The 13,249-nt window shown below is 45.8% G+C and overlaps 1 protein-coding gene and 1 non-coding gene across 2 annotated transcripts in view; both read left to right on the forward strand.

Annotated features, from left to right (window-relative positions):
- MED24 (mediator complex subunit 24) overlaps window positions 1–13,249 on the forward strand; it is a 29,514-nt gene that overhangs the window by 7,198 nt on the left and 9,067 nt on the right. Inside the window, 14 exon segments of the mRNA XM_043964462.1 lie at window positions 3,066–3,177; window positions 3,453–3,603; window positions 4,372–4,485; window positions 5,333–5,380; window positions 5,910–5,992; window positions 6,446–6,532; window positions 6,793–6,904; window positions 7,269–7,411; window positions 8,436–8,473; window positions 9,001–9,083; window positions 9,579–9,757; window positions 9,857–9,956; window positions 10,342–10,517; window positions 11,636–11,900. Coding sequence (XP_043820397.1) covers window positions 3,066–3,177; window positions 3,453–3,603; window positions 4,372–4,485; window positions 5,333–5,380; window positions 5,910–5,992; window positions 6,446–6,532; window positions 6,793–6,904; window positions 7,269–7,411; window positions 8,436–8,473; window positions 9,001–9,083; window positions 9,579–9,757; window positions 9,857–9,956; window positions 10,342–10,517; window positions 11,636–11,900 — 1,691 coding nt within the window.
- On the forward strand, window positions 8,833–8,937 carry LOC122727182. Its single transcript, XR_006353120.1, has one exon. It is a non-coding gene; the product is annotated as a small nucleolar RNA SNORD124 (small nucleolar RNA).

Consider the following 13,249-nt stretch of genomic DNA (forward strand, 5'->3'; position numbering starts at 1 on the left):
CTTAAAAGATGGATAGGATTTGTGTGGTAGGAGATGAAAAGGAATGGCATTCTAGAGAGGAGAGCAAATACAAAGGCATGGAGACTGCAGGAAAGCAAGGAGAGCAGCTTGATTAGAGCACAAGATTCAAGACCACCCTGTGGGTTGGCTCCAGAAGCAAGTATACTTTGTGGAACATCCTGGCGGTACCAGCTGGCATCAATTCCCAGCCTTCTGCCTCTGCCGTTTGTGATAATGTCACACCTAGTCCTCAGGTCCAGCAGTTATATATACTTTTTTTGTTGTCTTGTAAGCTAGGTGGTGAAGTGGATAGAGTGTCAGGCCTGGAGTCAGAAAAACGCATCCTCCTGAGTTCAAATCTGGCGTCAGACACTAGCTGTGTGACCCTGAACAAGTCACTTAACTGTATTTGCCTCAGTTTCCTCCTCTGTAAAATGAGCTGAAGAAGGAAATGGCACACCACTCCAGTATTTTTGCCAAGAAATAACCCAAATGAGGTCACGAAGAGTTGTTGGTCACGATTGAACAACAACAACAAAGCCTTTTCCTATTAATTTCATCTTATAGATTCACCTTAAATGTTTAGCTTATTGAAATCTTTCTGGGGGGTGGCTAGGTGGCACAGTGGATAGAGCACCGGCCCTGGATTCAGGAGGACCTGAGTTCAAATCCAACCTCAGACACTTGACACTTACTAGCTGTGTGACCCGGGGCAAGTCACTTAACCCCAATTGCCTCACACCAAAAAAACAAAAACAAAACCAAAAAAAACCGCATGATATGGTCAAGATCCAGAAAGATTTCTTTTTCTTTTTTTTTTTTTTTTTTAGGCAATTGGGGTTAAGTGACTTGCCCAGGGTCACACAGCTAGTAAGTGTTAAGTGTCTGAGTCCGGATTTGAATTCAGGTCCTCCTGAATGCAGGACTGGTGCTCTATCACTGTGCCACCTAGCTGCCCCTGTCATGCATTTATTTTTATTTATTTATTTTTTTTAAGTGAGGCAGTTGGGGTTAAGTGACTTGCCCAGGGTCACACAGCTAGTAAGTGTTAAGTGTCTGAGGCCGGATTTGAACTCAGGTACTCCTGACTCCAGGGCCGGTGCTCTATCCAATGTGCCACCTAGCTGCCCCCTCATTTATTTATTGGTTTTTTTTTTTAATGTATAAGGTATTTTATTTTTTCCGTTACATGTAAAGATAGTTCTCAACTTTTGTTTATACAAGCTTTACAATTTCAGATTTTTCTCCCTCCCTCCCCTCCCTCCCCCCTCCCCTAGACAGCAGGTAATCTGATATAGGTTATGTCTATATATCTCTATACATATACATATAGATATAGATATATACACACACATATATACACATAATAACATTAATCCTATTTCTGCATTAATCCTGTTACAAGAGAAAAAATCAGAGCAGTGATGCAAAACCTCAAAATAGAAAAAAAAAACAACAGCACCCAAAACAAAAGAAATAATATGGTTCAATCAGCATCTATACTCCACGGTTCTTTTTTTCTTTTTTTCTCTTGGATTTGGAGATCCTCTTCTATCATGAGTTCCCTGGAATTCTTCTGTACCATTGCATTGGTGAGAAGAATATAGTCCATCACAGTAGGTCAACACTCAATGTTGATGATACTGTGTACAATGTTCTTCTGGTTCTGCTCATCTCACTCATCATCAGCTCACGCAAAACCCTCCAGGTTTCTCTGAACTCTTCCTGCTCATCATTTCTTACAGCACAATAGTATTCCATTGTATTCATATACCACAACTTGTCCAGCCATTCCCCAATTGATGGGCACCCCCTCAACTTCCAATTCCTTGCTACCACGTAAAGAGCAGCTATAAATATTTTTGTACATGTGGGTCCCTTTCCCCCTTCCATGATTTCTTTGGGCAAAAGACCTAAAAGTGGAATTGCTGGGTCAAAGGGTATGCATAGCTTTATTGCCCTTTGGGCATAATTCCAAATTGCTCTCCAGAATGGTTGGATCAGCTCACAGCTCCACCAACAATGCATTAGTGTTCCAATTTTCCCACAGCCTCTCCAACATTTATTATCTTCCTTTTTTGTCATTTTAGCCAATCTGATAGGTGTCAGGTGGTACCTCAGAGTTGTTTTAATTTGCATCTCTCTAATCATTAGAGATTTAGAGCATTTTTTCATATGGGAATAGATAGCTTTGGTTTCTTCATCAGAAAACTGCCTGTTCATATCCTTTGACCATTTCTCATTTATTTTTAACATTAATTTCTCTAAAATTGAGTTCCAAATTCTCTCTTTCCCTTCTGCCCCTCTCCTACCCGTTGAGAAAGCAAGCATTGTAAAACATTTCCGTATCTGCCATGTTGCCAAAAAATGAAATCAAATAAGAACAAGAAACAGAGAAAGTGAAAAAGATATGCTTCAATTTGCACTCAGAATTCATCAGTTCTCTGGAGGTGGATAGCATTTTTTCACCAAGAGTTCTTTGGAAATGTCTTGGATCTTGTCTTGATCAGAATAGTGAAATCTTTCACAGTTAATCATCGTTACAATATTACTGTTACTGTTTACAATGCTCTCCTAGTTCTGTTCACTTCACTTTGCATCAGTTCATTTTAAGTCTTAACAGTTTTTTCTGAAATTATCCTGTTTGCCATTTCTTATGGCACAATAATATTCCATCACAGTTATATATCAGAACTTGTGTTGTGATATAGCTAATTGATGGGTGTCCCCTCAGTTTGCAATTCTTTGCTACCACAAAAAGAGCTGCAGGAAATATTTTTGTACATATAGGTCCTTTTCCCTTTTCTTTGATCTCTTTGGGACATACAGTTTGTAGTGATATCAGCAATAGGAACCCTTATGATGCCAGACCCTTTGGAAAACTTTCTAGGAATTTCAGCCACTGTTGTTCCTTACCCTGTTTAGAAAAAGTCAGAAAGTGCTTGCTGCCAGTCAGGCCCCTGTACACACACCCTGTTGTTCTCTAGGAGTAAGTAGCTAATATTGTGAGTTGTTGCCTTTAATGAGGCCAGTGTCTCCCATCTCATCCAGTATTTCTCTAATAGCTTCCTGGGCAGCCATTGAGCAGTCACTATTGAAGCTTGGGGAGACCTTTGCCAGCCTCAGCAACTCCCATCTCCAGGGTCAAGCAGAAGAGTGTGGAGCACTTATTAGAAGGTACCAGTCTTTTAAATTATTTATCATAAGGGATGGCTTTTTGGGAGTGAGAGGGTGGGTAGAGGAATACACTGGGAAATGCATGCGATCTAAAAACAATCAAGGAAATTTTGCTTTTGGTTTTTCTTCTAAATAAAAAAGGGCATATGCCAGTGCACGGAGCCTGCTGGGAAAAAGCAGAGTTCCATCAGCCCAAATGAATCATAGAAGTATGAACTCTTCTCTAATCTCTGCTTTTTACTCCCTTACTCTAACTTTGTTTCTCTTCTTTCCAGCATCCCCATCATGCTATCTATGCACTCAGAGCAGCTGCACAAGACTGGGTTCCCCACCGTGCATGCTGTGGTCCTCCTGGAGGGCACCATGAACCTGACAGGAGAGATGCAGCCATTGGTTGAACAGCTCATGATGGTGAAGAGGATGCAGGTGTGGGGACACAGAAGGACAGTGTGCACCTTCATCTCTAAGGGCAGCCCAGCCAGCTAGAAATCAGATCATTGAGCTGCATTTGTTGCACTTTGGGAGAAGAAACCTCTGGATACTTTGTGATAGGTCCCAGAACCCTGGTATTACAGAGGACAGGGCCTCATTCTGATACAGTTTGAGATTGCCCCTTAGAATGCAGACTAGGAAAGGGTTCCTCCATTCTGGCTTTAGTCAGAAAGACTGAGTTTGAAATCTTATCGGTTGTTTGACTCTGGGCCAGTCACCTACAAGTTCCTCACCCAGAGGACAAAGGTATTAAAACTGATTACCTAAACGCTAATATGATTATGGGGTTGTAGTGACTAGAGGGTTGGCCTCCAAGTCAAGAAGATGTGGGTTCAAGGTCTCCTTAGTACACAAGTCATGCCATTTCCCAGGACCCTGGACCCTAGCTTCATAGACCATGGGTCACAACCCCATATGGGGTCATGTAACCAAATGTGGGGGTCTTGAGAAATTTGGCAAAGGTCAAAGGTTATGTATACCTATTTTATATACTTATACACCCTGGGGTTGCATAAAAATTTCTCAGGTGAAAAGGGGTCATGAGTGAAAAAAGTTAAGCAGCCCTGCCCTGGAACTCCCTCTGGCTGGAATTGTAGTGCTGGTGTTGATCTGCATTAGGAAAGGAAGGCTCCCCATCAGGACTTCCTTGTCTGCTGTTCCCCAACTCGAAATGTACATTATTGTTTTCGTTTTCCATTTTAGCGTATTCCTTCCCCACTCTTTGTCCTTGAAATCTGGAAAGCTTGTTTTGTGGGTCTCATTGAATCTCCTGAGGGCACCGAGGAGCTCAAGTGGACAGCCTTCACTTTCCTCAAGGTACTGGGGAAAGGATTGAGAAAAAGAGGCCACTTTACAACCTAAATGATCTCGCTCTATGATTAGCCTCTGCCAGGTTCCTTTTCATTTTTCTTGAGCTTTCAATTTAGTTAAAAATTGAGCTCCATGGGGGCAGCTGGGTGGCGCAGTGGATAGAATACCATCCCTGGAGTCAGGAGGACCTGAGTTTAAATCCAGCCTCAGACACTTAACACTTACTAGCTGTGTGACCCTGGGGAAGTCACAATTGCCTCACCAAAAAATAAAAAATTAGATAGATAGATAGATAAAAAAATTGAGCTCCATGGCTAACTCCTTTGTTCTTCACTGTAAGGGATCCTATTTCATTCAACAGTTGCCACATTGTAGTTCAGGAAGTTGAGGTGGGAGCCAGAACATGGAGACATATGGGGTTGTCCATACCTCTCTAGGGTGATCCTCATTGCTAACTCCACTTTTGTGATTGTGTGCCCTAAGCCATGGTCCCTTGAGGCTGGGAGCTGGCTTGCCCAGGTTGCTTTGTCATACATTGGACTTTCTGGTCTGTGAATTCTTTTCTTTCTTTCTTTTTTTTTTGGGAGGCAATGAGGGTTAAGTGACTTGCCTGGGGTCACACAGCTAGTAAGTGTCAAGTGTCTGAGGCCAGATTTGAACTCAAGTTCTCCTGAGTCCAGGACCAGTGCTTTATCCACTGCACCACCTAGCTGCCGTGGTCTGTGAATTCTTGTCGGCTGCTGGGACAAATATATTCCGGTCTGTGAATGGATGGGACTTTTCTTCTTGGGCCAGGTGGAAAAAAGAAGAAATTGATTCCTCTGTGGCCTTTTTCTTTTCTTCCTCCCTCTAGATCCCTCAGGTCTTGGTGAAACTGAAGAAATACCCTCAGGGGGACAAGGTGAGTTGCCCCAGACTGGAGAGGGCACATATTCAGTATTGTGGTAGAAGGTGCCACCTTAGGAGAGCTGGGGAAGAGAGGCAACATTGATGGCCCATTAGGTAAACTAGGTACCAATGAGAAAGAAGGAAATTTGTGGTCATATGTCCAAGTTGAGCAACTGGAAATTTTTCAGGGAGCTGAGTTGTTTGAATGTTCCTAGTGAACTTGCATATTGAAAATATTTTGATAATTCAGTATAATTGGTTTCCTTTATAGCCCTATGAATTTTACTTGTTATATTGAAAAGCCTCACCCCCAAGTAAGCACACATGTACACACACACACACACACACACACACACAAGATCATCATCCTACCAGAATAGGCAAGGTGCCACTTCTCTTTCCATCACAACATTGGTCCCACCCAGCCAGTTGGCCTGGGCCACAGGCCTAGCAAAATAACACCTGTGCCTAGCATTGCCATGTGTGACTAGAAATGGAAAAGGCGGCATGGAGCCCAGATTGGGGTTTCTGGCTCTTTGTAGGACTTCACTGAGGATGTCAACTGTGCCTTTGAGTTCCTGCTGAAGCTCACACCCTTGCTAGACAAGGCTGACCATAGGTGCAAGTGAGTGCTCCCATGACCTCTGTCTTGCTGATGTGTCCAACAGAAGCCATCCTGTTTTTAGGGACAGGGGCTCCCCCTCCCCATCTCCCAGGTCTCTTGGGCCAGGTCTAGGCTGAAGACATACTTTTAGAATGTTACAAGTCAAGGTGGCTCATCTCCTGATCCACTCCCCTTAGATGCCTCCTTCCCTGGGAGAGACTGGGAGAGGAGGCCTTGGTCAGACAGATTGCCCCCCAATTGGGTAGACATGCCCCAGTGGGACGGGCAGACCTGTAGTCTGTCCACAGTCTAGTGTTTCCTTGCTTTCCCTTCTCAGGCCCCCAGGGAAGCTTCTAGAAATCTCTGCTTCTAGAATTGGAGCAGGTGTGAAGAAGCCAGGTTCCCTCTGCTCTAAAGGCTGCCCTGTGTGTCTGTTCTAACACCTTCCCCACCTCCCCCTCTTCTTCCTCCCAGCTGTGACTGTATCAACATGCTCCTCCAGGAGTGTAGTAAACAAGGACTGCTCTCTGAGGAGAATGCAAGCAGCCTGATGGCCAAGCGGTAAGTGTATGTGTGATGGGGCCAAGCCTGTCAACCTTCTCCCTTCTATTCCCTGTGCCTCTTGACCCAGATGGGGCCTCTTTGCCTAGTGCTTGAGTTTGTGACTGACTTGGATTCTTGAGTCCAAGGCGAGGGCCAAGTGCATGTGCTCTGTGCTGGGGATCTAGGCACTCATTTAGTCCTGAGCCACCTCTCTGTACCTCAGCAGAGCAGGAATTGATGTGGACGCTTTCTTCTCCCCACTCCTGTCTACTCCACAGTGCAGCTGACCGAGAACATGCCCCTTGGTTGAAATCAGCTGAAAATGCCAACATCCAGCCCAATCCAGGGCTGATTCTTCGAGCAGAGCCCACAGTCACTAACATTCTTAAGGTGTGTCCTCACTTAGTCCTACTTGAGGTCTCTTCTCCCTGAGCTTGTTTCCCTCCTGATAAAAGAAATTCAGTCTTTAGCTCCTGTCTTCCTCTTTTCACTTTTATACAAAAAGTTACCATGATAGCAGAGGGTTTAAAATACCAGGCTCATGTCCCTTAACAAGTCCCTTCCTCCACATTATATCTGATGAACCGATCCCAGTCTGATCTGTAAGAAAACAAAACTTCAAAAGGTTGAGAGCAGCACATCCTGTTTCATTTGAGGGGTTTGGAGAGAAAACTATGTGGGTTAGGTTGTAGAGAGAGCTTTGGGGTAATTGAGAATTTCCTTGCAGAGCCCAGCTTCTTGTCTCTATTTCTAGACAATGGATGCAGATCATTCCAAGTCCCCAGAAGGACTGTTGGGGGTTCTTGGTCACATGCTTTCTGGGAAGAGCCTGGATTTGCTGTTAGCTGCTGCTGCTGCCACTGGAAAAATCAAGTCCTTTGCCCGAAAATTCATTAAGTGAGTATCAGGATGCCTAAGCCCTGAAAGAGAACAATTGTAGGAAGGTGGAAAGAAAAGTTAATAGTCTAGAGGAGGGACGGCTAGGTGGTGCAGTGGATAGAGCACTGGCCCTGGATTCAGGAGGACCGGGGTTCAAATCCAGCCTCAGACATTTGACACTTACTAGTTGTATGACCTTGGGCAAGTCACTTAACCCTCATTGCCCTTCCCAAAAAAATAAAAAGTCTAGAGGAGACAAGATGTTCACATCTGGGAGGTGGGGGTAATGGGTAAATCACTATAAGTCCCACAGGTCCTAAGGACAAAAGGGAGGAGCCTCCAGAATAGTTGGTCTGGTTGCACTGGCCCCCAGCATGCAAAGTCCAGAGCCATGATCTTTGGACTGAATTATCAGTTTTCCCCTCAATTGTCCCTCTCCATCCCCTATCTCAGTTTTCCATCCGATGAGTAGGGGAGAAGAGAGAAGGCAGTCTAGCCTATAGAAGTGAACACACTTTAAATATTGGGCATAAGGAGAAGGGCGGTCCTTAACCAAGTACAAGTTAGAAGAGGCTATATTGGGAAGAGCTTTGGACTAGGGAGGCAGGAGACCTAGAAAGTTCTGATTCTGCTGCTGAGGAGCTCTGTTAACCTTGACCTTTTTGAGCATAAATTTCTTGACTAAAATACCTGGACTGGACTAACTGGTATTTAGGGACCTCTCCAGCCCATCCATTTCATTATTCAGTCATTTCCTGTGAAATCCTGTCCCAGCCATCTCCAGGGAAGTCAGTTCTTCAGATGTAGAATTTGTTTGCCTTTAGATTGTGAGGATAATGGTGTTGTTTACTGCCTTTCCTCCACCATCTTGGCTCCTCCAGATATCCCCTCTATAATGCCACATTTTAGTGTGATGTGATTCCTAACCCAAATACTGGTGACTGACAGGAGTCCTGGCCCCACCCCCACCCCCATTCTGCCGGCTGCAGCTGTCCCTGTTGTTCCAGGCCCCTCTTTTGACCCAGCTCCCCTCTTTCCACAGCTTGAATGAATTCACGAAGCACATCAGTGGTGAAAGCTGTAAGTTATCTCCTTGCCCTCTGCCCACCTCTGCACACACACACACACACACACACACACACACACACACACACACACACACACACACACACACACACCTAGCAGCAGGTGGGGCTGGGGACAGAGTCCCTGGTCCAGGGTGAAGGTGAGGGGGTAGTTGTCTCTGCCCTGTGATGGGTGACTCCTCAGGGTTGCTTCAGGACCCTGCAGAGGGCAGGTGAGGGCAGGCCAAGGACTGTTCTAAAATTGTACCTGCCTGTCCTCTTTGTGAACCTGATTCTGCTGTTGGGAGTGGGAAGGGGAGAGTAGAAGAGGGCCTCAGTTAGAGGGAGGAATGGGGATGGGGATGGGGAATCCCCATCTTTCAAAGGAGGAATGATGCTCACAGTGAAACCCCAAGAAAAGGAGCCTGAGTGCCAGGTCTGTGATGGAGCTGCTGTCTTCCTGACCTCCCTCGACCTGCCCCTTCTTGCCCTCAGCCCCGGGCAAGCAAGGCTTCTCCTCACTTCTGCCTCCACTCCCCACAGCCAAATCAGGGTCGGTCCGTGCACTGCTCTTTGACATCTCCTTCCTCATGTTGTGCCATGTGGCCCAGACCTATGGGTCAGAGGTGAGTGAGAGGGGAAGGGCAGCAAGGAATGGGGTAGGGGATGACAAGGGGCTTGGTGATGTGGAAAAGAGGGGGAAGCCGTTTGTGAAGGCCAAAGAAACTTTGCCAGATCACCAGCTCTCAGGAGGTGTGACACTCGGTGCCAGTGGTTGATGGGTGCCTAGGTCATCAGGAGAGGGACCCCCCCCCCCATTCCCCCTTGCTCCCCACAGGCTCCTGCAGAATCTTTAGGGACCATATCCTTGTTGACCACAAGATGGCGGCATAGGCCTCATTTTCTTCTCATTCCCCTAAAATTGTCCCTGGTTCTGTGGGGAGGGTGGGTGGGAGAGCATGTCAGCCTTGGCAGGGATAAAGGTTGGGGTGCATTGGGGCAGAGGTGGGGTGGCAGTGGTCCTCTGAAGGCTTTGGTGGTCCTCCCCTCTTGTCACTGTGGTAAAGGTTACCTGGTGGGTAGAGATTTGATGCCTCTCCTTGGCTTGTTCATCCATGCAGGTCATTCTGTCAGAATCGAGCACCGTGGGTGAAGTGCCCTTCTTTGAGACCTGGATGCAGACGTGTATGCCCGAGGAGGGCAAGATCCTGAATCCCGACCACCCCTGCTTCCGGCCTGACTCCACCAAGGTGGAATCCCTGGTTGCCTTGCTCAACAACACCTCTGAAATGAAGCTGGCGTAGGTGGCCTGGGAGGATGCAAGTGGGGGCAGGATCAGGCAGGGTCTTTCTCCTCTTGCTCCCAGGTGGGTGACCTTCCTCCCACTTCTTCCCATCAGGCAGATGAAGTGGCATGAGGCCTGTCTCAGCATCTCAGCTGCCATCTTGGAGATTCTGAATGCCTGGGAGAATGGAGTGCTGGCTTTTGAGTCCATCCAGGTAGCCATTTCCCTCTGTCCCCAGTAATGAATGCCCTTTGGTCCCAGGATCTGAGAGCCTCATTTCCCACCCTTCCCACTCTTCTCTCTTCTCCTGAGAGCCAGGTGCCAGTCCTGCATATCACACATCTCCATGCAGTTGAGGGTCAAGGGTTGAGGGTCTCTCCCTCTGTAGAACTCTAAGATCTGGGGTCTCTCTTTCTGTGGCCATGGTCACTTCTAGGTCACTTCTCCCTCTCCCTCCCAACCCACTGGATTATGGTGGGCCCAGGGCTCAACTGGCTGAGATCTGATGTTTGCCTAGGGGTAGCAGAGTCCAGGGAAAGGATGTGGGGCAGGCTTGGGGTTGGGCCTGGTGCCTGCAGCTCATGTGTTTCCCATCCCAGAAAATCACAGACAACATCAAGGGAAAGGTGTGCAGCCTGGCAGTGTGTGCTGTTGCTTGGCTTGTGGCCCATGTCCGGATGCTAGGCCTGGATGAGCGTGAGAAATCACTGCAGATGATTCGACAGCTGGTAGGGCCTCTCTGCAGTGAGAATACCCTGCAGTTCTACAATGAGAGGTCTGTCATCTTCCCTTTCCCCTCCAAGCCCTTCCATGCCCTTCTGCAGACAGTGCCTCCAATCACCCTGATGCCTTTGGGGCTAGAGAAAGCAGTCCTTTCTGTTGTGCTGCTAATTCTGCCGGTTTGGGGGAGGGGGTGCTTATCTGTGGATTGGAGAGGCCTTTTGCCTTCCTTTCCAGCCTTTGATCCTCGAGTCATTTTCCCTTTTCCTGGCTTTTTTTGGGTCCTGGGGAACTCACTTTTTTCCAGGCATTCATTCAGTAAATGCTTGTTGAGTGTCTTTTATGTGGAATACAGTTGTTTTTTGAATGTCTTGGAAAGGGAAGAGGTGGCAAAATTCAGCTAAAGTGTTTTCCCAGTCAGTGTAGAGTCCATTCCATTGTGATAATTTCTGTTCCCCTCAGTGGAAAGTTGACCATGATGTAAGAATCCTTAGTTTGTGCCTTCTCTCAGGGATTTCTCCTGCTAAAATGCTGGATGAAAAGAATGAACTTTCGTGTAAAGATTGAGAATCTGAGGCTTATATAATGGTTAGTATTCCAGAGATCATTTAATGTTCTGGGAACAGAGTTAGCAGTCAATTCAAATATAATAATTCTTATATGAAGGCCTTTTTTTTTTTTAAAGAGAATTCTGCCAACACCTATTTCTGCCCAGGTGAGCAAGACTTATAAAGGGCAGTCTCTGCCTATGTTCTTGTGTCTGGAAAAATTGTTTTATCTTGAATGATGGCCAAGCCTGGATGAAAGCCTGAAAAATCCAACGCCCCATTTTCTGCCTTACCCCATGACACTTAGTTCTTGTGATGTGATATGTATTTCTTCAGACTCAAGATCTTGTAATGTCCTGTGATAGAGATAGGCCTGCTACAATGCCTTGGAAGAAGGGGAGATATTTCCCGTTTTGATGTAGGATAGATCCCTTTACTATGCTGTAGTTATCCAATGGAGTACTTCTAGGAGCTGCTTCTTGTTCATTTCCACTGCATGGTGTGAATGAGTTTTTTCATATCAGAAGCCTTTGGAGAGCAGCGAGTGCTTCATTTGACTCTAGTGGTGTCTTCCCATCTTGTCAGGTACCACTTCTGCTCATATTGGTGTTCTCCATGTCCATAGGGTGGTGATCATGAGCTCAATACTGGAGCACATGTGCGCTGATGTTCTACAGCAGACAGCCACACAGATTAAGTTCCCATCTACTGGCATGGATACAATGCCCTATTGGAACCTCCTGCCCCCCAAAAGACCTATCAAGGAGGTGTTGACAAGCATCTTTGCAGAGGTTCTAGAGAAGGGCTGGGTGGATAGCCGGTCCATCCATGTCTTTGACACCCTGCTGCATATGGGTGGTGTTTACTGGTTCTGCAACAATTTGGTCAAGGTACGTATTGTGGCCTGGGAATAAGTCTGATGGCTTTGGGGAGAAGAGAAGGCCTTGGTCTCAGTCATCCTTTAAGAAGTCTTTATTGAAGATCCATTGTGTCCCAGCCAGCCATCACTCTGATTTTTCTGCTCCATTGCTATCATCTGATGACAGCTAGGCCATTCTTCCTGTAAAAATTTTCTTTCTATCTTTTATTTATGGATGTTTTTGGTTTTTAAATCATATTAATTTTCACCCATTTCCTTCCGTCTAAAGCCTTTTCCATTCAGCAGTGTTGTAACATAAAGAAAACAGCAGATTCTCACAGTGGGGTCTGAGAGTATTTGCAATGTTCCCTACCCTTAGCCGCCCACCTCTACCATAAAGGGAGAGATCATCTTCCTTTTTGTGGTACTACAAAAAGTGCAGCTATAAAGGTTTTGGTCTCTATGGATTCTCTTTCTTTATTGGTTTTTATTACTTAGCTGACAGTCTTCCTTGCTACCCTAACCTCTGCCCTTATTCCTGTTGATTTCAATATTCATATTAATGACACTTCAGACACTGTGGCCTCCCAGTTCATCTGCCTCAGTGTCCTCGATCTCCATTATACACTCAGCCACCAACATCTTAGATCTTACCATCATCCCACATTGTTCTGCCTCCCAAAATTCTGAAATACATCATTCTGGTCACATGCTTCCACCTCTCCAACTGCCTCACTCTTCCTAACACATTCTTGGTCCATTCTAAGCCTCTGGGTCTGCTGTCCCTCCCTGTTCTCCCAGTTACAAAAATCACATCTTTACAACTGCCCATTGCTCCTGGTTGTTCTAGGGCTAAGCTGAACGTAGCTGGTGACTTTCCACATGATAGTCCTTCAAGTACTCCGAGATGGTTCTCATGTTCCCTCACCTCTTAAGTTAGCTCTACTGGAAGTGGAATGTAAGCTTTTTAAGAGTAGAGATTGTTTCGTTCTTTGTTTTTGTACCCTTAGAAGCTTGCCTGCCACATAGTGGAGATGCTTAATAAATGCTTATTGCTTTATTCACCAAGCCAAGTCCCTTTAAGTTAGCCTTATATGACATGAGCTGCTCATCATCCTGGTTGCCCTTCTCTGATTGTTGTCCTGATTATCAGTGTCATTCCTAAAATATGCTTCCTAGAACTAAACACAATATCACAGCGATGGTCAGAACAGAATATAGCGGTGCTCTTATCAGCTCCCTAGCCCAGTTCGTTATTGTCTATCTTAATGGAACCTAAAGTCAAGTTAGATCTTTTTTTTTTACTGTCATATCACAGTGTTAACTGACATTGAGCTAATATGCTACCAAATCCCCCATCATTTTAATAGAAATTGCTGT

Source organism: Dromiciops gliroides, chromosome 4 (assembly GCF_019393635.1).
Source record: "Dromiciops gliroides isolate mDroGli1 chromosome 4, mDroGli1.pri, whole genome shotgun sequence".
Lineage (NCBI taxonomy): Eukaryota > Metazoa > Chordata > Mammalia > Microbiotheria > Microbiotheriidae > Dromiciops > Dromiciops gliroides.